The 27378-nt window shown below is 43.0% G+C and overlaps 1 protein-coding gene across 5 annotated transcripts in view; it reads right to left on the bottom strand.

The window, feature by feature from the left end:
* Positions 1-27378, bottom strand: part of JPH1 (junctophilin 1) — a 98800-nt gene that overhangs the window by 19968 nt on the left and 51454 nt on the right. For all 5 annotated transcript variants that reach the window (XM_084786774.1, XM_084786770.1, XM_084786772.1 and 2 more), the window contains exons 3-4: positions 16239-16357; positions 1105-1748 (exon numbers count right to left, since the gene is read on the bottom strand). In XM_084786774.1, coding sequence (XP_084642900.1) covers positions 1105-1748; positions 16239-16357 — 763 coding nt within the window. The remainder of the gene's footprint in view (positions 1-1104; positions 1749-16238; positions 16358-27378) is intronic.

The following is a 27378-nucleotide window of genomic DNA, read 5'->3' as shown; positions in this document are numbered from 1 at the left end:
ACATCAATGTTCAAACATTTTAAGATAAATGCTAGTTACTAAATATTCAAACACCTTAAAAACTAATCTGTCTTGAAAGCTATTTACCTCTACAGAACTTGACTCTTAGGAAGTTATTAGTCTAGTTGGATCTGATTAATTTATATGTAGCTAATGAAAAAGTAGAGACTGATAAAATAACAAATATTATTAAGTGATATTAGCAAAAATTAGCATGAGTTAGCTCAGAAGATGAATTCTATTTGTTTAACTCCATGAGTAAATGGAACAAAAATAAGAAACTGATAGTCTATGTAATCTTCCTGGCCAAGATTCCAGTTCAAATTTACATACACATGTTTCTGAACCATCACGGGCATCACGTGGTAGTGTTGTACCCTCTGAGCTGTACTGCACGGTGAACCTTACCACCCAGAGAATTGTGACCAAGATAAAGTATCAATCTACTTTAAATCAGTTATTTAAATAAAAATAGTCTAAGAAAAGAGGTCAGAACACATAAATTCTACAAAACCTGAAAAACTCCAGTTCTTACCTAATCAATCTCAAGTTAGTGAACATGTAGTAGACATTCGTCAACAACACAAAGCTTAATGGGCAGAAGAAAGCTCACCTGCTCAAGACTCATCAACAATGGACAGCATCTATAGGAGAGCTGAGGATGGGAGCATCTACACTGGAGACTACATCTAGAGATGTGTTATAAAGTAATTATGTTGTAGTAAAATGCTTCTCATTTGGAAACAAAAATACTCTCACTATAAAGCCTGGTTCATTAAGTCAAATACAAGCTCAATTATTTATGAGAACTTATAATGGCTACAAGTGATGTACTTGTGAAAAGGGCCAAAGGAAAGCTTAGAACTAGCTGCTCTGAGGAGAGGTGCTGGCTCTGGGCAGGGACCCTGTTTTCCTTCTAGGGGTCATTGAGGAGGTGATTAAGATGCTCACCAAGACACACTGAGGAACACATGTTGGGCTCTCCTCAACAACCCAGTGGACTGAGGACCTTTGTCAGCCAGCTGTGATCAAGATATAAAGCCACCCATCCCATACTGCCTCCCTGAATAAACCCAAGGGAACAACGGCTCTTGCAGGACTTACTGAATTGGCTTCTTTTTCCAAAGAAGGGCAGGAATCACTGCTTGCTGGATTCTTTGGTATAGCAAGTTCAGACTTCTTTGCTTTTGGCTCAGTTTTGCTTTCTTTGGCAACCGTTTTTGTCACAGACTTAGGGGGACTCCACTTGTTAGGCGAAGGCCTGTGTACCAATGCTGAGGAAGACTGGCTGGCTCCACTGTCATCTTCTCCATCTTCTGGAGGATGCTGGGGCGTGTTCAGTTTCACATAGTAGCCATGGTACTGAGAGTGTAGCTCCCCATTGCTGGGGTTGGGGACATGGTGACGGCCAGAGTACTTGGGCACAGTTGCTCCGAGTTCCTTTGAAGGCGCCTTTGACATCAAGGGCTTATTGACAATGGCTGTCACCTGCTCTTCAGCTATGCTCCTTTTATCTTGACCGAGTCTTGCCCCTGAGCTGGGGTTTTGTTTCTTCGTGGACTTTGGGGAGCAAGTCTGGGGAGAGTGGCTCTGTTTGGGACTTGCCTCAGGAGACCTGGGGGGTGTCGTGCCTTTGCGATAAAAATGAGGAGATTCCTTTGGTGAGGGAGGTTTTTCCGGTACCTTTTCTTCTGGGTTTTCTTTAACATCAGCCCCCTCCTGAAATCGTTGCTTGATATAATCAGGGCCTGGAAATAAGGAACAGAAAGGAAAGGAAAGTGATTTTTAAAAAGTTATAAAGGTTTGCTATCTAGGTGACTATCGTTTTGCTAAAGGAGATCAACTTCCCGCCTTCTGAAGGCCATTATACGGTGTGAGCATGTTTCAATGTGCAAAGAAAAGATTATTGCTGAAAAACGCTTTCAAGATAAAACTTGCCATTATTTATACTATATTAACATTGATAAAAGATAAAAAATTGCAGACACCTCTAATATTTCTATCACCTTTTACTTGAAGAACATGGTTGTTTGGTATAGGGTGGAACTCATGTTGGTCAAAACCCAACAAAAGTTATTTACCCCAATTAGGTGGGATAATTAAAGTACAGAAAGCATGAACTTAATAAAGAAACAAGCTTGTTTTTGTCTGACCAGAAGCCTGGAGAGATCTGTACTGTTCTGGGAGAGCCTGAACTTTTTAACCACTGCCTTTAGGCTGTGCTCTTTTGAGTAATGTTTGGGCAGTCCACTCACATCAGGGACATGTTACCAGCAGTGTTCATGATAAGGGGATATCTCTGCCTCTATAGTCTCAGGGTTTGTATTTAATATTTTAATATACCTCAAGAACATCCATAACAATTTTTAAAAAGCAATTTAAAATTATTTTTTCAAAGTAATGACTAGAGAAACAGCTCAGCTGATACAGTGTTTGCCACAAAAGTGTAAGGTGCTGGGTTCAGTCAGAAACTGTCTAATAAAAGCCAGGTGTGGCTGTGTGCACCTGCAATCCCACCACTGGAGAGGCACAGGTGGACAGATGGTTCCTGAGGTTTGGCTTAGCATCTCTGGTGAGCCCCAGGGCCTAGTGAGACTTTGTCTCAAAAGAAGGTGGATGACACTGGAGGAGGGATGACTTGATGCTCTTCACTGGACAGGTGTGTGTGTGTGTGTGTGTGTGTGTGTGTGTGTGTGTGTGTGTGTGTGTGTGTGTGTATGCACACACACCCATACACTTTTAAAAAACCTGCTCCACTGTTTTTTTCATATTGAACACCCATAAAATAAGAGCGCATGGCATGATGACACAGATTGTGAGAGATTATTGATGCTAATGGTCTGGGGCAGGGACAGCCAGGGAGCCGAGACAACTCTCATGGTGGTGCCTTCTTACTGGGTGTGTTAGCTCCTGGCCCTTTGCCATAACCATGTAATGTGCTACCACACTACATCTCATGAGGTGAAGGCAAAGCCACACCCAGCAGAGTTGCCCTTTTCTTGTAAATGGGCAGGAGGTAAAACACTTTCACACGTTAATAAATTAAAGAGAGAAATGAGACCTGTTGGCTTGCCCAGGGAGCCAAGCAGCTCTTGTCAACACCACACACTTCATTTTCCTTCCTGTGTCCAAGCCCATCTCTCATTCCCAACCGACTAATGACATACAAAGGGGATGAAGAACAAGTAACATTAATTGTTAAACCACACTTGAACACTTAATACTTTCAATTGCTCTTCCCTCCCATGGTATTCTGAGTTATAAATTATAGTGATATGGTGGCTACTTATTTTACAAAGCTTGCTTTGCTGTGGTTTTTCCTTGATACCTAAAGCCTCAGCCAAGTCATAGGAAGCAGGCATTATCCCCATTCTACTGATGTGGAAACAGCCCCCCCAACCTCTGAAAAGTGAAGTCACACCATGTCTTCAATCCTTCAGAGTAAAGCACAACGATGCATGTAAGGCAACATATTTTCTTTCTTATTTTTTTGAGATTATAATTACATTTATCTCTTCCCTTCAAACTCTCCCACACACCCCTCTCCACTCTCCTTCAAATTCGTGGCCTCCTTTTTCACTATTGTATGTATATTATAAATATAACCTGTTAAATCTGTAAGATGCTACTTGTATGTATGTTTTCAGGGCTGACTGCTTGGCATTAGACAGCCAGTTGCAATGCTATGTTATTCCCAGGGGAGGACCACCTCTCCTGCTCCCAGCTTTCCTCAGTGGTAGGGCTGAGGCCTTGCAGGCTTTTTCCTGTTCAGTGTCCCCATTCAGTTTGGCATGTTTGTTGGTGTCCTCCGTGTTCAGCTCATGTTTGGGCTCATGGTGGTGGGACCTTCTGAGAGAGTACACTTGCAGGTGGATTTAGCCGGAACACAACAGTGTCGCATCACTTCCATTCTCTAGAAGATAAGCCCATCTCTCAGCCTTCAAGCATCTCCAAGCTTGTCAACAATTGAGATTACCTTTCTGACTGTGGTAAATACCTTCTTTTCTTTTCTTTTCTTTTCTGTTCTTCTCCCTCCCTCTCTCTCTCTCTCTCTCTCTCTCTCTCTCTCTCTCTCTCTCTCTCTCTCTCTCTCTCTCTCTAGCCTGGAGATCACTATGGAGACCAGGCTGTCTTAGAACTCAGAGATCTCCCTGCCTCCTCTTCCTGAGTGCTGGAATTAAAGGCATGTGCCACTGCCTGGCAAGCACTCTCTTTTCTAGTCCTATAGAACTGGGAAGGGGGATGAGCTCCTGGCTTAGAGAAGAGCATCTCACAAGGGGGTGACTATAGCGTTGCAAAAGGCCATGCCTTTGTTGCTGAATTCATCTCTGGTGCTCAGAGCTGTGCACAGCACCTACGGAAAGCAACAGCATTATGGACACAAGAGATTCCATTCTCTACTGGCAGACTCGCCCTTACTTCTTACATATGTTTATTTCAGTTGCTGAGCATTGAGCCCAGGGCCTCATGCTGTACTTCTAAGCCACGGGCACAATCCTGGTCCTCTTTTAAAAAACCCTACAAACTCACCTGTCCCAGGAGAACCCTTTGTAATTCTATTGTAGGTATATTGTTAAGGTGCCTCCACCTTGTGATCTCTTCTCTGAGCCAGCCTGAGGCAGACTGCTGCCTACTGTCTACTTTGCTCTTGCTACCCCCACACCCCTTTAGCCAGTATCATTAGAACTGTTTTTATTTCTGCTTCACTGTATCAATTTTATAGCATTGCTGAACATATCATTCTAGGTACCACAGTGAATGTACCATGCAAAGATAATTATAATAGTCAAGATTCTTGGAGCCAACAGTTCTAATTTAATCTATACAATACTGAACAAATTATACTAATGACTAATACTTATGACTTCAACCTAACAGATATGCACAAACATGTTTACAAAAAGAACCCTGCCAATATCTTTGTATCAAAATTAAGGCCCATTAAAGATTAACATTCAACACATCACACACACACACACACACACACACACACACACACACACACACTGTTATACATTCTAAAAGTTGGAAGGAAAACATCAAGAGCCAGTCAATTTTGAGAAGGAAAGTGTTGAAAAGTTGGTGTTTCCTTTAGAAGATGTGAGGCTGTGACGCTGTCACTAAGAACTGGATTTCTCCCAGGCAACATTGTCTTACCTTTGTTTGCCTTGAGGAGCGGGCCAGAAGTAGAAAAGGGAGCATCCCTGTCAGATGCCAGCCAAATGACTCCCATGGGGGATGGTACTGGTGCCAACACCCACAGTTACAAGAGACTATTGGGGAGAGACTTGGCCTATTCAGTAGTACTTGTCCAAACCACACTTGTATATCTATTTATTTTGTATATAATTATATATACATATATAATAACATTTGAGTATTAATATATTTAAAATATGTTTTATAAGTAATTAAACAAAACTCATAATAGGCTTGTGAAATTCAAATTTGGACTACACCAAATGTCCTTATTTAATTAACTCCATGATCCCACCCTGGTCATTTCTGTCCCCTTTAGAAGTCTAACATATTGCTCCTTTGCACAGTTTCCTTGTGTCAGAAGTGTTAGAAAAGGCAGGCCCAGCATGCTCAATTAAAACTAAGACTTCAGAGATGCTCAGCTACTGGTTTGCAGATGTTCCTGAAAATCTGTTGCATTCCAAGAAATTACAGAATGGTGGAAGTACATCTGGCCAGATTTAGAAATGCCTAGCTTTATGCACTGGGAAATGACTATTTAAGGAAAACAGAAATGCATTTCCAAGTGGGGGCTCCCATGCTTGGGGTCTATCAGACACATCCCAGAGATTTCAACTTAACAGAAAGCAGAAATCCAAGCCGAGACATTTGAATTTGCACACTCCAGGTGATTCTACACACCAGACACAAGTGACTGGAGTAATGCAAAAATTATGGATGTCAAACTGGCCTCTACCTAATGCCAGCATTAGTGGCTATACCCAATAGGAAATGGTTCCAACATGGCACACTTATATGTGAACTAGCCAAATGTGAGGATATACCACTAGATTTTTCCAGAGCCAGGTTCAATTCATTTTAAACAGTTAATGTAATGCAGTGGCCAGAGTTTTTTCCTGGACTCTTTTCTCTTGGAAGGGACATGTTGTGCTATTCATTCCATGTAGTAATGTGTGTTACAGTGTGATGCCAGCTACATAAAGCTGGTGAGTGGCGGCAGCTCACAATCAGGACCAGCCATTATTGCCAGCGAGGGAAACTACAATAAATGCTGAGAGTCTGACACTTGGAATTCTTAGGCAGCCATATTTTTATAGGCAGGATTGATGAATCCTAAGAGAATATCACCAGTCTGGAGATTTACATTGGGAAAAGTCATTTGATCTACAACATACCGTGCATGAACAGCCAGCCCACCATCACCAACACAGAAAGGTAAGACTACACACTTGGCACAAAGGCTTTGAGCAGACACTGGCAGCTGGCAGCTGCAGGGGAGCCAGTTTGAACTTTACAAGTGAGCCTCATTGGACCGGCTCTAGGTAGAAGGAACACCACTAAGACCCAAACGAATGCACACAGGGCAACACCCGTGTCAAAGGCTTTGTGGCAGCAGCAGGAATCATCCAACAGAAACTAGTCAATTTCTCAGGGATGCCAATCAGGAAAAGAGGACCTGATTGAAAGATTCTAAAGAGATGACTTGACTAACCAGTAGAAATAATACTACTTTCCCTAAAGGACCTTGTTAAAGTCCTGCAATATCTGACTCTCTGTAAGTGGCTGTCACTCAATATGTTTGTGAAATTGAATATGTCAAAGTAAGGGGTCAGAATAACCAGTAGGCCCAGGAATCACTTTTACATCTGTTAGTGGACTATTCAGTTTTCCTGCTTCATGAAAAAACAAAACAAAACAAAACAAAAGAAATGTATTTGGAATTTTAGGTTTGGAAGGTGAGCTCAGAAGCCATCTATGCTTGGTAGCTTCCCTTTACTTACCCTAAAATAGTACACATTAGTGACTGGCACAGGTCTTTAGTAATGAGTAATATTTGACTTCTTCATGAGAAGTGCAAGCATAGTTAACACTTAGTAACACACATTACAAGGCTTCCAGTTTCATGTAAATAATTGACGGTGCTGTGTGTGAGCATACACATTTCACTACAGGGTGACATAGCTTCTTGAGGATGTTGCCTAGGGAAGTGTTTCCCAAGAGGACTGAAGAGAGAAATTTACCACATTCCAAGGCAGTGTTTCTTTCCATCCATCCATCCATCTGTCCCTCCATCCACCCATCCATCTACCTATCTATCTTTTTTTTTTTTTCCAAGACAGGGTTTCTCTGTGTAGCTTGGGCTTTCCTGAAACTCACTCTGTAGACTAGGCTGGCTTCAAACTCACATGAACTGGCCTAGAACTAGCCTCTTGCCTCTGCCTTCCTGAGACTGAATCCTTCTGCTGGGATTAAAGGCACATATCCCCCCGCGCCCCACCATTAGGCTTAGTGTTTCAATGTATTTAACTCATTACCAAACTCACTGATAAGTGGGGAAAAAATCTATGCCTCACTTAATAGGACTTGGGGTTAAAAATGAGATAAGGACACCGATGGAAGCAGTTGGGGAGTTGACTCAGGGAAGTGCTTGCCACACACGTATGAAAAACTGAATTTGTACCTGTAGCACCGATATTAGAAGCTGGGAGTGGTGGTTAATGCCTGTGAGCCTAGCGCAGGGAGGGAAGAGAGACGGGTGGATCCCTGGAGCTTGCCTGCCAGCTGGCTAGTCTTACCAACTTTGTTAGTTCCAGGTTCAGCAAGAGAACCTGTTTCAAAAATTAAGGTGGAGGGTGATTGTGGGACGCACCTGACACTAATTTCTAGCCTCTACACACACACACACACACACACACACACACACACACACACACACACACACACACACTGCAGTCGCCTACATCCAATCAAAAACTATGACAGAAAGCAAACTCAAATGGCGGGATGATGAGCCACGCACATGGCGTCTCAATCATCCCCATTCTCTCATCTCTTCTCAAAAGCTGTAGCTTGGTCCTCTTGGCTTAGCGACTTGAATTATTAGCACACCAAGTGCTTGGAACAGACTCCTCTTCATGAAACCCACGAGACGGATAGGCCAGGCTTCGAGGCCAACTCATTTGTCTATGGTGAGCAATGTGAAGGTCACAGGATCTGCCCAACTTTTATGGATATCACCCCTAAGTGTCCTTCCCGAGGGCACAGCTTCCTGACTTTCTGGTCACTGGGAAATCAGGAAGAGGATCTGAGATGAATCCGCCATGTAATGAAATCAGGATGAGCTAGCTTGATATGTCTCGTTCCCTGGTCAGGACAATGGCACCCGTGGAGTATATACCTATCTCCTGGCTATATAGTTCCCTGCCTTCTGCCACATAAACAGAAATATCCTCGTCAACACTACTACAACAGTTCAAGCTCTGGCCCAGGTGTTTGTAGCCAGGGTGTGGACGGACGGTGCCAGCGTTTGCCTCCGTGACTCAGTTTCCTTCTACACTTACAGCGCTGTCTGATTCTTCAGGTGTTTTCACGCTGCAAGGGTCTCCTTAAAATTGCACTACCACTGAGGATCTCTTGGGTCATCTCTGCAATATTATAGGTCACTTTCAAGTTAAGCCTTCAGGAGGCAAAGGTCTTCCTAAATGCTCAGTGGGAAAAGTCACTATTCTCTCACGCTGATGCCAATTTAGGCTTCTCCATGCGTATGCAGCTTTGGTGGTCGAAACTTAGTCCTTTATGAACTTAATATATCCCTACACCAGTCTGTTTTTAATCTTGCAATTTTAATTGATTTAATATAATAGTAGATTTCTGAACTAAGGCATCATTTAGCAATGATGAAAATACTACCAGCTCCTAAAAGTAGGTAATTTGAATATGAAAACTTCTGAAGTATAAGCAACCAGACAGTGTTCTTCCAAGGGCCGCAGCACATGCCTCTTCCACACAATGGCGATGTGTGCATCTGAGATGTGTGAGTTAAATGAGTGGGCTTAGAAGTGGTGCTGAAAGTCTTTTTGCAAATGCCTATCTGATTTGATCACCTTGTAAATGCATACTGGAAAGCATCAGTTATGTTCCCTCGAGAAGATCCATAACAGCCATGCAGAACAGGTCCTCTATACAGGTGCTGAAGGAAGTGTTGGCTGTGGGTCAAAGGGGACTGCACCTTTCTCTTTAGCTCTGGTCTCAAAGAGGCTCACTGTCATCTCATGCGCCTAGGATGTATTTATTACTGATGACCAGCTTGCTTATATGAATCTCTTTGAGCTAAGGAAGGGTGGAATTACATTTTCCCACAATATTTCTTTTCCCTCAAATGCTTTTCCACCATAAAAAGGCCTTTAAAATCTATTCAGTCTAGGAAAGTGAGATGGGCCTTCAGGATCATTTACCTCTTTGGTAACACCTAGCAGAAGTCCAGAGGGACTCTGCTCTGCAGCAGAGCTAACAGCAGAGCCAAGAATTAGCATCTGCAGACAACAATGGTAAGTTTGTTTGCTTGCAAAGTGTTCAGGGCCACAGTCACCTGACTGCGCAGCTTCTCCAGATGGCGGCACGGCTGGGAAGCACAGGACAAAACTCCCTCTACATGCTGACCTCTTCCTGTGGGTTTCACACCCTGGAGTGGCTAATCCGCTGTGGTACTTAGATACCAGTGGAAGGGAGCTCACTCATCAGAGGTCACTTCCAAACATGCAAAAGGCAACATACCCATTTCCTGGTAAAACGTAAATGTTTTAAGTCAGATGCACGTAAAGGAAGACACCCATCTTATCACTCATGGAGAAGTCACTCTGCCAAGGCCTTGTGTCCCAGCAACCCAGTGAGGCACCTCTCTAGAACAGTATTGCACGGCCTGGTGCTTTACTGTCTTTCTTCTTCTCTCCCACACTCCTCACTGTCCCCTTCTCTCTGTTGGGCATGGGGGTGTGTGTACATGAGCATTTGTGCTCATGAGTGAGGCTAGAGACACGATATTCTTGTGTCTTCCTCAATGGATCTTTACACCCCATCCCACCCTCCTGATCCTCACCCCCCCCCCTTTTTTTTTTTGGAGACAGGGTCTCTCACTGAATCTGGAACATACTAATTTACCTTGACTGGCTGACCAGAAAGACCTAGGGATCCTCCTGTCTTTTCCCTCTTATTTTGTAGTATTGCTGAGACCCTGTGGCCACACATACTGTGCTGAGTGCTATGTTAGCATCTGGAGGCAAGCCACCTGTATTCTCCTTTCCTCTTCTTCCTCTATGGTTGTCTGAACTTATATCCAACCTCTATGTCTTGCTCAGGTCCCACACCCTGTCCTCAGGTCCAGTTCAATGAGCTCTCTGAACCCTAGCCTGCCTGCACCTTCTACAATTCCCAGATTTAGGCCAGACTGTACATACTGTGTGCTGGCCCATTCTGATCACACCCACCTGAGACATTTCAACCCCCAGGCTTGGCCCCAGTCACACATCCTGTGAGCTGATCCAGCCTGTTGGTTCCCCCGGACACTAGTCTGCCTGCACCGCATCCAGCCTCCAGGCCTGGGTTACACATCTGTTCAAGAATCAGTCCTGTTAATTCTCTGGGACCTGGCCAGCCTGCACCATCCCCAACTCACAGGCCTTGCTTTAGCAGCACAGACTGAACAGCCTGGTATGGTGCATCACTTCAGAAGCCCAAATGCCCAGGTCACATTGTAGAACTACAAACAACATGAAAGACCAACACAGGATTATCTGCCCCCAAATCCACTGGTGTGTTAGAAATGTCTCCCAATGGGAATTATACAGATGAGCCCAAGACACAGAACTTAAGAGAACAATCTTAAACGCCATCAAATAATACAAATTTTAATACACACACAGCTCAACGAACTTAATAGGAGTAACAGTAAATTCTTGAATGAAGTCCAAGACAACGCAAGCACGTGGTCAAATGAAACAATGAAGAAAATGCAGGATTTAAAAACTGAATTCAGGGAAGAAACAGAAATATTGAAGAGAACAAAGTTGAAATGAAGATGGAATTAAAAACCTCAATAGCCCAATTCAAAAACCCGGAGAGAAAGCCTTTCAAAAGAATGCATCAAAAGGAAGACATACTGGGCTGTGAAGATGGAGCAGAGGACCTAGAACAAACAAACAATAAATATGAAAAAAAAAACCACATGAAAGGAACATGACGAAAATGTGGGACACTCAGAAGGCCAAAGTTTCTAATTATAGGCATAGATAGAGGGGAGATAAAGGTTAGTGGCATATGGACCAGATTTTCAGCGAAATCATGCAAGAGAACCCTCCCAAGTCAAGGAAAGGCAAGCACAGTTAGATATAAGAAACATACAAAACACCACCTTGACAGGATCAGAAAAACTCTGCAAAGCGTATCATGGCCAAAACACTGGATGCACAGAACAAAGGATGACCACCGAAGGCTGCAAAAGAGAAACAAGTCACACATACAGGAACGATCCCCTCAGAACAATTGCTGGTTTCTTGATGGAAACTGAGCACAGAGCAGTTATTCCAAGTTCTAAAAGACCATGGATGCCAACCTAGACTCCTGTACCAAGCAAAACTATCAAGCATAACTGAGGGAGAAAACAAATGTCTGTGATATGAACAGACTGAAATAACCCATGCCACCAAAGCAGTCACATGGAGAATACCCAGAGTCAGTGTTTCAGACTGAGGAGAGAAGTGAGTATAGCAAGAGGCTAAAGAAAGAAAAGAAACGAACTAACAATTACTGAAATATAAAATAAATGCAAGCTAAGACTAAGAACACAAACACATACAGCAAACAAGCAAAATGGCTTTAATCAACACACCTTAAATACTAATATTCTCAATGACCAATCAAAAGACATGGGTCAGCTGAATAGATTAAGAGCCAAAACCCTCCTGGCTGCTGTCTATAAGAAACTCATCTTAGCTCTGAAGACAGGAAAGGATGAGCAGAAGTATCCCAAGCAAAAGGGACCAGGAAGCAAGCAGCTGTCACAAACATTACATCTGACAAACAGATTTCAAATGAAAACTAAGAAGGATAAAGAAGGAAGGACACTATATTCTAAATCAGGAACAATTAACAAAGAAGGCATTATGAACCTACTGCAATTAAAGATACAAACTAACGCTAAGTGATTTCAGAATCCCACTTTTACTGACAGGTTATTTAAATAAACAGAGTAATGACAGAATTAAATGCAGTGCTTGGAACACCAGCAGAAGCAATAAAGTAAGAGAAGCAAATTAAAGGGATACAAATAGGAAAAAAAAAGGTAAATTAACCCTGCTTACAAGTTATATATTATACACAGACATTCCAAAAATCTCACCAGATATCTAGAAATTATCAGTAATTTCAGCACAATGGTAGGATACAGGATCAACTTTAAAAAATTATACACCACCATCAAAGACACTGAGGGGATGATCATGGAGACAGTTTCATTTGCAAGGAAAAAAAAAGCCTAATGGAGGCAGTAAAGCTCTGAAAGAAGAAACACTGAAAAATGGGAAGATTTGCCACAGTTCATATTGGTACAATTAATATTGTGAAAAAGTTTTGTGACAAAAGCAATTTAAAGATTCAATGGATTCCAGCCAAAATCCCTACATTCTTCACAGGAATAGAAAAAAAATCCTAAAATTTACACAGAACAAAAGACCCCTTATAACTAAAACAATCCAGAACATGAAAGAACAATGCTAGGATTATTATTCCAGATTTCAAGATATCTTACAGAGCTATGGTAGTAAACACAGCATGGCCATAAAAAGCAGAACATAGATAGAGCAGTGGAACAGAACAGAAGACCCAAACTTGAGCACAAAAATAGAGTCATCTGATATTTGACGATGGCATGAAAAAACCAAACCAAACCAAATAAAACAACTAACCAACCAACCAACCAACCAACCATCAAAAGTAACATATTAAAAAAGTTTGGTGGGGAAATCGCCATGTCTAAATGTATAAGAATGCATTTAGGCTCATCTGTCACCTTGTAGAAAAATCAACTCCAAACACATCCAAAGGCCTCAATGTGAAAGCTGAAACATTGAAGCTGTCAGAACAAAACACAGGCTGCACCCACTAGACACAGGTATAGGAGGACTTTCTAAATAGGGCTTCATTTGTTCAGGGATTAAGGCTAACAATTGACCTCATAAAACTAAAAAGCTTCTGTATAGCAAAGGAAACAATCAAGGCAGTAAAAAGGCCCATAAAGTGGCAGAGTTTTGTCAACTATACATCTGATCCATTAATATCCAGAATATATAAAGAACTCAAACACCATGTCCAGAAAACAAACAACCCAGTTAAAATATGGGCCATAGATCTGAACAGAGTTATCAGAGAAAAACTAAAAATGGCCAAAAGAATCTCAAAACATGCTCAACATCCTTAGCAACTAGGGGGATGCAAATCAAAATTAATTTGGGATTTCATCTTACCCAGTCAGAATGGCTAAAATCAAGAAAACAACTGAACTCTTTGTGTATAAGCTACTTTTCCTGGGTAAGTGTAGCTACTACTCCTTATCAAAGAAGCATCTCTGTATAGAAAATGAAGACCATGACAGATATAATCGAAATGTGTGAATGTGTGTGTGTGTGTGTGTGTGTGTGTGTGTGAGAGAGAGAGAGAGAGAGAGAGAGAGAGAGACAGACAGACAGACAGACAGACAGACAGACAGACAGACAGACAGAGACAGAGAGAGACAGAGACAGAGAGACAGAGAGAGACAGAGACAGAGACAGACAGAGACAGAGAGAATAGGAGGGGTAGGAGGGAAAGTGATATAATTTTATTTAAATGAAAATATATTAAAATAAAATTTAAAATGTTAAAACATATTTGTGGTGCAGGAGAGATGGTTTATCAGTTAAAAACATGGTGCAGCTGGCCCTGGTAGCGAGGCATGGGTAAGCTGGCTCCGAGAGTGTGAACACTGGAGTGCTGGGCCTGCCACTCATCTGCAGTAAGGTGGCATGGGCACGGGAGAGATGTTCTCCTCACCTCCTTGCCTCTTGCCACTTGTGGCAGGTGGGAGAGCGAGCCCCGGGGTCACGAGAGCAGGAGAGCTGGCCCTGTCCCTTGCCTGCTACAGCATTGGGTGAGCTAGCCAGAGCAGTGCTGGAGAGTTTACCCTGCTGGTGGCTGTGGGCGAGTAGGTGGACTGATCAGCTTAGCTACCACCCATGCCCAGATCCAGGTCTTTGAGTTGACCCACCCCAACATTTGCCTCATCTATGAACCTCTGGACCATGTGAAGGGACTGGTTTTGTAGATCCAAAGCTGTAGGATCTCCATGACACAGGGCAACAACAGGATATCTGAGAAGAGTCTCAGTGAGGATCCAGTATTGATAGCATAGCAGAAGCCAGAAGCCTCAAACCAGTCCAATGACTCATTGCAATAAACATTTGTGAGTAAAGCTGTGTGGACAAAAGGGCACACCATGGAACACACTGTGACACACTACAGTCTCCATAATGAGATGTTTTCTGATTTAATGTAATGTGTTTTTTTTTTAATTTCTTTGGGGGAAAGGCTGCAAGAGCAGAGGGTAGATATGAAGGGATAAGGAGATGAAAGGGATTGGGGTGCATGATGTGAAACTCACAACAAATTGACAAGAAGTTAAAAATGAAGTGTTCATACAGCTCTAGTGGAGGAACCTAAGTTCAGTTTCCAGCATCCATGTGGTGTGGACCACAGATGACTATAGTGCCAGCTTAAGGTAGGTATACACCTGGCCTTCTCAGGCAACCTGCATTCATGTGCACATATCATGCCCTGCCCACCACATATATATACTTTAAAATAATAACATACACACACACACACACACACACACACACACACACACACACTTTTTTTTTTCAAGATAGAGTTTCTCCATGTAGCCTTGGCTGTCCTAGAACTCAAACTGTAGACCAGGCTGGCCTCGAACTCACAGAGATTTACCTGCCTCTGTCTCCTGAGTGCTGGGATTAAAGGTGTGCGCCACTATTGCCCAGCCTACAACAAAATATTTTTAAAAAGAAAAGAAGCGACAACTGACAACGAATGCTGGCGGGGATGCGAGGAAAGGGGAACCCTCATTCACCGCTGACGGGATTGCGGACAGGTGCAGCCACTCTGTACATGAGTGTGGAGAATTATGGCCTAGTAGTAAAGGCCTATGAACCAGAACATTGAGTGAACTGGGAAGAAATACACAAAGGCGCAATAGTGGCATTTTCATCTTAGCTGGTAACCAATAGCTATCTAAGTGGACTTAAGGTTCACGCCACAGGAAAGAATTAATGTTGGGTACTGCACAACTAGATTTATAGCTGGTGAGGTCATGAGCCCTATAAGAGAATGTGTTACTAGTACTTGACTAAACCAGTATAGTGTCTCGCTGCATCCTAAATACTTATCCGGATACCCAAAGGTCAGAGCAGCTCTCACTCTTCATCAAAAAAGCATCCTTCTGCAACAGGTGGAGACCATTATGGAGACATACAACTGGCCAAAATGTAGAGAATAAACGACTTGTGTGTGTGTGTGTGTGTGTGTGTGTGTGTGTGTGTGTGTGTGTGTGGTGTATAAACACAATTGGTACAACTGCAGTGCAACCCTGAAACATAATGCTCAGAGGAAAATACATCTCAAACGAGAGCGCAGAAAGGTTGTAAAAGCCAGAGGCGCAGGATGTTAGATAGTGGCTCCTACACACAACAAGGGGAATGCATCCATGAACTCCCTACAATATGGTTGCCTGAGCAAGACCATCATGGTGCCAACACCCACTGTCATGCTAACAGGGACAGGGGAAACTCCACATGGTCCCACACCTAGATGAAGGGCTACAGGAGGTCAGTGACCACTGAGTGGGAAGAACCAGTTTCCTCCATGGATGAGCTCTCATATAGGTTGTCCAATCCCAATTGGACAGCAAATAGACCCAGTAAGTTACATACACACACATACGCATCAATGCAACACATCTTTATACATGTACAACAGTAGTAACCACAGAGGTCAGAATTTGGGAGGGAGACGCAGGAGGAGCTAGGGGAGGCAGGAATAAAGTAGACGTCCTGCTCATGAACGAACTCTTCAATTATTACATACGTAAACGAAGCAAAGAAAAGGAAAAGCCCCTGCTCCAACTCTTCCCAGTACAGAGAGGAAACGAGATTTACCTGGTTGGTAGAAATCTGGCGACAGCTCTCTGGCCACAGCCCTCGCAATGTCGCACTCCTGGCGGGCAGCCAGCGCAGCCTGGTCAGCAGCATCAGCTTTCGCTCTGGCATGTGCAGTCCTACATGGGTATAAAAGGCTAGTCAGCAGAGAAAGCATTGTAGCAATTACCCACAGGCAAGCAAATTCTGATGCAGGGAGAGAGATGTTAATTAAGGTCATGGCCCGACACCTGCAGCAGCAACTTTTCGTGTCCTATTACTCAGACCTCAGCAACAGCTACCACGCAGATGAAACTACTTGTGAGAATCAGCCCAGGCCTTCTTCCAAGGGAAAAGAAAGTCATGAATAAGGTCTCTACAGTTGGGCTCTGTGTCTGGTTGTCAGAACTCAAGAGTGGACCAACCATTCAGCTGATTCTGCATCGCACTCCCCCAACTCCAAAATACAATCAATGATGGATTTGATCACAAGAATTAGCCGTGTTCTCCGCCCAAATTCCATTGTAGAATTGAGTAAGACTCTAAGGAAAGGCTGCTCAGTGGAAGAAATGAGCAGAACTGATACCACCAGTGCTGACTGATTCCCATGTGTGAGTACCCCAGCTATGGCATCTGTGCTGGCTGATTACCAGTGTGAATGCCGCTGCTGTGGTCATTTCTGGTCACCAGCATAATGTCATTGGATGAGTTGCTAGGTAAAGGCAGACACCGCAGATTCTCACATGTCCTCAGGGAGGGCTATCCACTTAACTGATTAATTTGAATTCCAAGTTATTTGTTGTATGTATGTGTGCGTGCTGCTAGGGGTGTGCAGAGGTCAGAGGACAATTTGTGGGAACTGGTTCTCATTCCAAAGTGTGGGTTCTGAAGATTAAACTCAGATCAGGGGGTTGCTCTTACCTGCTAAGCCATCTCACTGGCCTTCTGTTTGCTGATTTTTTTTTTTTAAAGCATGGATCTTGAATGAAACAGAAAAGAGCCAGTGAAGCCAAGCTGGCAAGGATGGAATGGATACTTTGGTCCTCTATCTCCTCCTTTGTCCATCCGCATACATTAAAAATCCCCACCTTTTAGAAGGGAGAAGTATCGGACTTCCTGGGCTGGGATGATAGCTCAGTGGGTAATGTGCTTGTCCTGAAGCATGAAGATCTGAGTTCGAGCCCCCACAGTGCACATTAATAAAGGAAAGAAAAGCCAAGTACATTGGTGCACACTTGTAACCCTACTGCCAGGGAGGTGGAAAAAGAAGCAGATTCCTGGGGCTCACCTGGCAACAGCCTGGAGTTCCAGTCCAGTGAGAGACCCTGTCTCAAAAGTGAGGGGTGTGTCTATTTCTTTGTGTGTGTGTGTGTGTGTGTGTGTGTGTGTGTGCGCGCGTGTGCACATATTTGCCTGCTTTCTAATGAGAGAGAGAGAGAAAGAAACAAGGCATGGAGTTGAATGGATAGGAAGGTGAGGAGGACCTGAGAAGACATGGAAGAGGGAAACCATGATCAGAGTATCCCGCATGAAAAGCTATTTTCAACTTTTAAAATGAGATGGGCAGCACCCAAGGAACAACAGAGAAGACCATCCTCTTGCCTCCACATGTACAAGCACAACTGAACACACATTCACCTGTATGCACAGACAAGTGCACACACATACAAGAACTGAGCTCTCCACAGAGAGATAGCTCAGTACTTGCTTCCAAAGCTGACAGCAGGAGTTAGATTTCCCAGAGTCCCACGCAGAGCAAGAGGACTACCTCCCGTGATATGTGCTCTCATCTCCATACATGGTGTGTTACACAAAGACATACAGATATGTGATGAGAGAGAGAGAGAGAGAGAGAGAGAGAGAGAGAGAGAGAGAGAGAGAGAGAGAGAGAGAGAGAGAGAGAATTTATGAATTGGGTTGTGTGTATGTGTGTGTCTATTTCCCAAACCTAAAAAATATTGTTCAGTTAGTGTTTAAATGGCTAGCATGCATACCTACTTTTATGCCTTTGTGGACATTTTATCATGTTTATCAGCACCAGGCAGGACTATGGATACTAGTAGTAAAAACTTACTGCAAATCTGAAAACTTACTGCAATGCACCCACTAATCTCAGACAATAGGGGAGGGTGGCTCAGGAAATGGCACTATGCTACGAGTCTTTTGGGGAGACCCAAATGGCAGCTAGACCAGGAAACTCTGGTTGTCAAGGCTAAAGCACTAGAATTAAAATGGGAAGGCAGAGGTTCTATTCTCAACTTTCTCCAACCATCCCCTTTTATCCTGGGGCCTCATGGTCTCATCTCACTCCCATCTAGAACCTCACTGGGCCTAGAGCTGTGTAAGCTTTGCAAAGACTAGGATATTTTACCTTCTATCCTCTGCTGCAAACCTAGGAAATGAACCACCTGGCACACAGTACTTACTGAGAGCCTAACTTATGCTCTCAACATGACTGATGATTCCATAGGGATAGCTGGGCTGCCGCTGAAAAATAAGTGACCTGAAGAACATATTGTATGAAAAACTTATTTTCAATAAAACATTAGTGAGCCCCAAAACCACAGAAATGGTAAAGAACGCATGGCTGCCAAGGGTTCAGTAAGGAGGGGGAACAGGTAGGACAGAGGCAAATCTGGGGGGTGGGGGAGAAACAACTCCACATGGACACTGGTAGATTTCACATGTGTCAAAGTTTGTAGAGTATACGTCATCACGGTGGGTCCTAAGATGAGCAATAACTTTATATGATCAAGGGTGGGCACTAATGTGAACAATGGACGTTAGTGCAGATGCATCAAGACTACTTCATCAATTTTATCAAATCTACCCAAGATGCCAGACAAGGAAGCTGCATGTAGGGACCAAGGTGGGGCGAAGATGTGCATGAGAACATCAACACTGTTGTTTTTGGTCAACTTAAAAACTTAAAAAGAGAATCAATTATAAGCATAACAATATACAGACTCAGAAGGTTGTATTTCCTATGTTTACATAGGAAAACTATGTATGTGTGTGTGAATTTTATCTCCATCTATCCATCCATCCAACCACCCATGTAACAATAAAGAGAAAGTGCCATTAATTTGAGAACGAAGTGAGTACATGGCATGAACCAGGAGAAGAAAAGGGATGGAGGGAAATTATATAACATCAAAGTATTAAAAATGAATGGATCATTTTCTATGTATCCAAACAATTTGTGTTACGTGGGATATCTCTGATTGTTTCTGTCTATGGAACATTACAAATATTTTTTGTTTGTTTGTTTGTGTTTTTTTTTGACAGGGTTTCTCTGTCAAAAGGGTTTCTCTGTGTAGCCTTGGCCATCCTGGACTCACTTTGTAGACCAGGCTGGCCTCGAACTCACAGAGACCCACCTGCCTCTGCCTTCCTGAGTACTGGGATTACAGGCGTGCGCCACCATGCCCCGCTGGATCATTATAAATTTGAAGTGAAAATAAAAGCAAGAGTTTAAGAGAACATATTCCTAAGTGCCTGGCTGCAGCGATCTCGTAAGACACCATCCTTGGTGATTTGAGGGAGGCGAGGTTGAGCCCAAGAATCAAGGCACACCCCTTGTTCACATTCTTTCAGCTTCTCGACTTTTTTTTTTCCTTCCCAGAATGATTTTCCAGTTTATTTGCTATTCTTAGCTAGAGCCTAATTATGTCTAGGTACCATAATTAATGAAGCTGTAAGAGTACAGAATTGCGGCCTTATAACGTGATTTCCTAGTGCTCCAATAAACCTACAAAACTAAACAACATATCTTGATTCAACTGCGATACATGTCCGTCAGCCAAAATAAAGTGGAAATATTATCTCTCTCCCGCCGTAGAATCCATCAAACTGGGGAGCAGACAGTACAGCTCACCCTTCCTGTAAACATATTTTGGGAGACGCATTCACCACTCCTGATGAAATTTACTTTTTCACTTGCTCATTCCTGAAGGTCCAGACAGACTGGCTCTACCTAAGCCAGCTACAGGGGTAGTCGGGACTGCTCACAGCTGGCCAGATGAGCCAGACCACATCCACACCTGCACCCAGAGGTGCTGCTTGAGAACTTCTACTGCTTTCTGACTCTGAGAAATGGGGAAAGGAATGTCCTCTGTCTCATGTTCCCACCAGCTTCACGGGGTCAAGGTCACTGGCACGGCTAGACTTTGGGGGTTGTCCTGGCTCACGTGTGAGCCATTTATTTAAATCCCAGGCCTTATTCCAAACCTACAAATGGCTGCTCAGACCTTCCACTGTGCCTGGGGTCAGGGTCCCAACACTTAGTCTGAGGAAATTAGCTGAAGCTGCATGTGTGCGCATGTACACACACACACACACACACACACACACACACACACACACACACACACACACATTGCTCAATACCACTTTTACTTCTTTTTTAAAAAAATTATTTATTTTTATGTGCCTTGGTGTTTTGCCTGCATGTATGTCTGTGTGAGCGTGTCAGATACCTGGGAACTAGAGCTACAGACAGTTGTGAGCTGCCATGTGGGTGCTGGGAATTGAACCCAGGTCCTCTGGAAGTGTAGTCAGTGCTTTTAACTGCTCAACCATCTTTTTAGCTCCCCCTCCCCTTTTACTTCTTGAGACCTCCTGATACACACACACACACACACACACACACACACACACACACACACACACATGTATGTATGTCTTTGGCTCCTCACAGTTTCAGTTTCAACATGTCATCATCACATATTTTCCCTGATGATGTAATTAAAAGTAACTGTTATGTCATGCCTATCCACAAGGCAGCAGCCACTGACCAGCTAGGACTTAACTTTTGTACGTATGCTAGGCTTTAACTTTAGGCTGAATGGGTTTAGTGACAAGAACAAGAAGAGCAATCCTCAGCAGCTGGCTTGCCTCTTCTCTTGGATACAACCACACAAGAAGCCAGGATTTCTGGATATTATGCCTTATTTATAGTCAAAGTAATTACACATTTCTAATCAGCAACATGAGTTGTTTTCCTTTAATGACTGAGATACTTCATACGGTCTAAAGTCACTTTACTCTGAAGGAAATAATCTAGTTTTCTCAATTTTCTTGAACTTAAAAAAAATTCAATTCAAGAATGTTCCTTACATCTCACAATGCTTCTACAAAAAGCTCATTGAACCACTGTTCCCTAGGACACTGTTCAGTGTACAATCCTGTAAGGCACACACAGGACTTGTAGACATCTATCCCACTCGGCCTTTCATGGACAGAGCTGATGAAAATTCAAACATGAATTTTTTTAAAAGGTGAAACTACCTTTGGTGCTTACCGAGTTCCTACTTCTACATTTTATTCACCTTCTTCCCAACAACGAAGTGCTTTGAAAACATGCAACTTTTAATTTTTTTCTTATATATTAAGTCATGCCTAGTTTATGGTCTGACTCTTAAAATTTGATGGCCAAGCCCACCATCTAATAGGTTCAGGGTCTGTCCTTGGGGTTTGCTATGACATCCAACTATCTAAACAAAATTATTATTCAGGCAATTTTAGAAAAATGGGAGCAAACTGGCTGGTGGAAGCCAAGGTTCAGGACCGCACCATTCTGCCAGATGCTAGAGCCAAGAGTGCTCGCCTCCCTTGGGGTGCTCGCCTCCCTTGGGGTGCTCACCTCCCTTGGGGTACTCGCCTCTCTTGGGGCACTCACCTCCCTTGGGATACTCACCTCCCTTGGGGTACTGCTTTGGCAGAGCCAGATCCTCTATCTCTCCGATACCAAAACCCACACAAATTCTAATTCCCTTCTGGTTCTCTCAAAAATGCCCAGTGATTACAAGTAATTATTTCTTTGGTTTATGCAATATGGGTAATAAAATGCACACACACACACACACACACACACACACACACACACACACACACACACACACACAAGACCCCATGGCCTTTCTTTTGGACTGCGACATTATTCATTTATGTGAGACCTAGATTTGAGAAAACTAATTATCTCATGCAGACGGTTGCAGGCCTGTGAAAGAAGAAATCAGCCTGCAGAGCAAGGATACTGTGGGTAGTTACAAAAAGGGACTGGATCTGCAGACCCAGGTAAAATAGGAGTCTTGATTCTTAGGCACTGGCACTGAGTAAGCAAGGCATGCTTCACTCTTGGTTTGGTCCTCTGAGAAGACTAGCCAAGCAAGGCTCAGCGTGTGCTTCCTCGGAGGAGCATCACCAGCTCTCTATACACTCTGATGACACAGCCAATGAGGATTTCAATCTGGAATGGGTAAGACTCTGCAGCTGTTCTACGCTCGGCAAACCTGGTTCAGAAGAGCTCATCTTTAGGCATCTTCCACCTTGGCAGAAGTTCTTGAATGTTAGTGTTCTCCCGCATAAAATCCCATAAAAACAAGCAAATAAAACAGAACAAGACCTAGGGTAGTAAATTCAGGACTGAGTTCTTAGGCTCTTATTTTAAACAAGTAATATTAACAGTGACTCATTAATCACATTTTCCTGTGCTGAAGCTAACAACTTCCTTTCATCTGAAAGTAATAGCAAGCTATTTATGTATAACAATGACATGAAAGGGCACAACATGGGGCTATTCAGAGACAACATGGCCGTGAAGGGGCATGATATTGCTAGTGACATTGCTATTTGATCCTTCCAGAGCCTAAACCTTTGCAGAATGTGTTAATCAGGCTCTGAAAGCATTTAGAGTCAACAATTAGGCCAAATCTGCTCAGAGCCTCGGGTGATCCTTGTCAATGAGATCACAAGTGAAACCACATTCTTAGCAAAGACCTACATACACACTACAGTAACTAGTATCATACCCCTGGCTTCTAGTCAAGGGGAAAAAGGAACCAAGAGTCATCTGAAAAATGTTTACACACCTGTTTCATTATGTTTTCATTGTCATTTTTATGAAGAGCAGGGGACACAATACTTTTATTGTTTAGTGGCAGGAACAATTCGGTCTCCGATCATGAACTGGTTTGCTTCCTACTGTCATACAATCCAAACAACATAATCTGCTGTTTCTCTTTTTGTTAAAGCTACCGGGAAATTCCTCAGGCCACACACACAGGTACCTTCTGTAGTTACAGGGCTCAAACTGGCCTCCCCATGCCAGGAAAGCTTGTAGGCTTGTGACTTGTCACAATGTCCTGCAGACACTTTCTGGAAACTGGCAGGATGTTTATTCAAAGCAGCCAATTCCTCGATCAATAAGCTGCTGTTCTTACTAAGGTTTTCAACTTTGGCCCCACAGCGCGCTGCTGCCCTGGGGACAGATGTAATGATTTGGGGACCTCAGAGTCTACCATTCAGTCTTCGTTTGTAGGATTCTTTTTTTTTTCCCCTCTATCTAGAACACTTTAAATCTTACAAAATAAGTCCTCATTATTAAGTACTCTTAAAAACTTTATTTCCTAATATTTGCTTAAGGACTTAATGGGGGTGAAAGGCTAATACTTTTGTTTTTATTTGCCTGTTTTCTTCTGTGAATGTGGATGAACACATGTCATGCTATCCCTGTGGAGGCAGAGGGCACCTGGGAGGAACTGTTTCTATCTTCCTGCCATGTTCATGCCAGGGCTGAAATTCTGACTGTGCGGCTCGGCAGCCAGCATCGTTACCTGCTGAGCCATGGCAGCAGCACCATCACAGGCTGGTTTTTGATAGCCAGGTCAAAAGCACCTCCCTAATCCTTCTCTGGACCATGTTAAATCTTTGTTTTTTGTTGGTACAGACTGAACCCAGGGGCTTGTTATATGCCAGGCCAGTGCCTTACCACTAAGCTATTTATTTATTTATATAGTGCCTTGCTTATATAGCCTAAGTTGGCCTTCAACTCACAATCAAATGCTGGGTTACAGTCATGCTTTACCGTGTCTGGTTCACTTAAAATTTATTTTGTACTGTTTACCTAACATTTATCTCCATAAATCCAATACAAGAAATTAGGATATTTTATTCTTAAATTTGTTTTTGGAGAAAATTACTTTGAGCGAGGGCCATTCAAGTCAAAACAAAACAAAACAAAACACTGTCATTAAGATTAAAACATGTCTTTGAACACTAAGTATCTGTACTCTGTTAGACGAAGGAAACTATAGCAAATCAAAAACTGATGCTCATTATAGACTATGTAAAGCATTCCTGCAAATCAACAAAAGAAAATATAAAAAGTAGAAAAAGGACATGATTAATCATTTCTCAAAAAATGTATAAATGGCCAGCAAAAACCCATTAAGATTCTTAGAATAAGTAAACATAGGGAAAAATGCCAATCAAAACCAAAATGAGACATCCCATCTCATGCTAATTCACTATGCATTTATTTTATATGATACACCAGTTCTACTTTCAGTGATATGCCCCACTGAAAGCAGGGTCTCAAGAATTTTTGGTTTTTTGTTGTTAGATTCATGAGCAGAGCATCCTTTTAATAGAAAGCCACCTGTGAATTTAAAGAGTCATAAATAATATAAACAGTATTAAGCTTTTATGAAAAATTATGCATATGTATTACTGTATGAGCAAACCTTGAGGGTCTTAAACCAGATGGAATAAGTCACAAAGAGACAAGTTTTACATTAGGCAGATACAGTAGACAAGTTTGTAATAAGAAACAGAAAGGTGGCTACCAGGAGCTGGAGGGAGGAAGAGCCAATGGGGAAAGGTGTGTCAGGGCAGTGTTTTAATTTTTCAACACGGAAGAACTTGTGGGAACTGGCTTTATGACAATGTGACTGAAATGCTATTGGATGCTATACTAAATAAGGTTTTGTTAAAATAGTTTATTATTAAAAAGAAAAATCAGTGGTTGGGGAAGTATCTACAAAGAATCCAATGGGTCCAGAAAAGTGAAGAGGAAAACCCAGGAAGGTTTTGCTCTTAGTTGAGCAGTCACTGAGCTCATCCCAACCATGGCTAAAATTCTGAAGAAGGAAACACCTCCTGTGGGTAGGGATCATTAGTAGACAGTTTGGGAGAGCTATAGGAGAGCTTTGAGACAGGCCCATTTAGCTAGATTTTTAACAGGAATCCTGGCAGAGACTGAATTCAAAAATATAAGTGGAACAGACAAACGGGTGAGGCGAGAAACATCCTTGATAACTCTCAGATGTGCAATTAGGTATCCAGACGCATGACTTCACTTCAGAGAGACACTGCGCAGGCCCTACTATTGGTTGAAGGTGACGACAAGCTATGCTTAAGACAAGCAGATGTTTACATGACACAGGCATTTACAGTTACAAGTACAGGGCCATGAAATTATAGGAGAGGCCGAACCCAACAAAAAAGTGAATCAAAAAGCTAAGGGCTGAGCCTAGGGACCTAGAGACTTGGCGGAGTCAAGAACAGTGTAAGTGGCAGGTGGATGCCTATAGTTAGATGGTAACTTCCCAAGGGAGCCCTCAGGGTCCTCGGTAAACCCTGTACATTGTTCATGAATTAGCTGGCCAGAGGCAAATCTGTCTGTTCTCTGTGGGCAGCTGTATTTTCTCAGCCTGAGTGACTGACTGATTAACGTGCATGCTCTGGTGCAAGCGTGATATACTCCCAGGGAGGAATGGTCTGTCAATCCTGGCATGTGCTGGGAAGAGGGCGGGCCAAGGATAGGCAGCTGGGCTCGATAAGACCCTTGTAGAAGGGCAGTCTGAATGAGGCGGCCGCTGCTGGGGACGGATGGAAGGGAACTGCTGAGGAGCTGGGCAGAGGAAGTAGAGGAAGCAGATGTGGGCCACATACTGGAGACTTTTGACCCGGAGAGGAAGGCAGAAAATTTGGATGGTAATCAGAGGAATTAGCTGGGTCAAGGGGAAAAATGATTTATTCACAGTTTATAAAATGGGAGCTGCTGGAAGGTGGGCAGGAAGATGTTTAATGAACGGGAGAGAACGAAGAAACTTTGAGAGGGCAAGCACAGTCATGTCACTGAAGAGGTGCAAAGATGCAGGAAAAACTAGTGCTAGGTTGATCCAACCTAAGTTCTTTTTAAGGGCTCTAAGGTCATGGGCTTTGGAACTAGACTTAGTCTATCAGTTTTTCTCACATTAGCGATGCCTCTATTTCCTCACCTGTTTCAACAGGTGAGCAATATATTCTCAGAGTTGCAGTGAAACCAGGGTTGAGCTAGCTGAAGTCTCAGAATTAATCCAGTGTACCTAGACTTGTAAGGACCCATTATTTCATTCTGCGGACGTGAAGGGGCAGTCGGGAGAACTGAGGGTGCTCAAAGAGGTGAAGATTTCGAACCAGCACTTTATAAAATGCCAGCATTGCTGAGCAAGTCCACAGGAACCATTTCAGGTAAATGGGATTTTTCATCTCAAGCAAGGCTGTCTTCTCTGGGAGATGCAGAGAAGGCAGAGATGGACGTGTGGCAAAGAGAATATGGAACAGGATGTTCTCACCCGAGAGCTGTGGGCAGGAGAATCTGTCCACAGCCAACAGCAGCCTCTAGGCCAGAGACAGTGAGGGCCATGGAAGACAACTTGGATGTCACAGCCACATAAATGCTGACAGGTCACGGTTGATTTTCACTTGATCACAACATGGCACCTTATGCTTTCCTGTGGTGTGCTTTGTAGGAATTGTCTTGTTCTGAATAAGACTTTCTTTTGAAGGCTTGTTGTCTTTACTTTTGGTTTTTCGGGAAAGAATTTCTCTGTGTAGCCTTGGCTGTCCTTGGCTTGCTTTGTAGACCAGGCTGGTCTCCAACTCACAGAGATCCACCTGCCTCTGCCTCCTCAAGGGCTGGGATTACAGGAGTGTGCCACCGCACTTAGCTGAAGGCTTTATGCTTTAAGTTCAATTTCAAATTGTCAGCCTAGTGGGCATTTAAAAAACAGACAGACTAAATTATTTTTAAAAAAGAGTGTATATTCTATAAAATCAAACCACACAGAATCATTAAGACAACTTTTTGTTAGGACTTTATAGAGTCATCTAGATATCCGTGGTAAAGAACCTGGCAGCCTTCAGAACTTAGGTTAACAGTTGAGAACTCAAAATGTCAACACTGTATTTCAACGTCAGTGATCTCTTGCTCATCCTTTGCAGATGGCCCACTGTGGGTACAAGTTAAAGGATGGCTAAGAATGATGGCAATTTAAGACTATATAGGTCCGTAACATAGACTGGTAACTGAGGTGTTTACTTAACAACAAACCAA

This window comes from Acomys minous (assembly GCF_964271855.1).
Source record: "Acomys minous genome assembly, chromosome: 1".
Classification (NCBI taxonomy): Eukaryota; Metazoa; Chordata; class Mammalia; order Rodentia; family Muridae; genus Acomys; species Acomys minous.
Note: the sequence above shows the minus strand (reverse complement) of the source record. Positions and strands in the feature narration are given on the sequence as shown.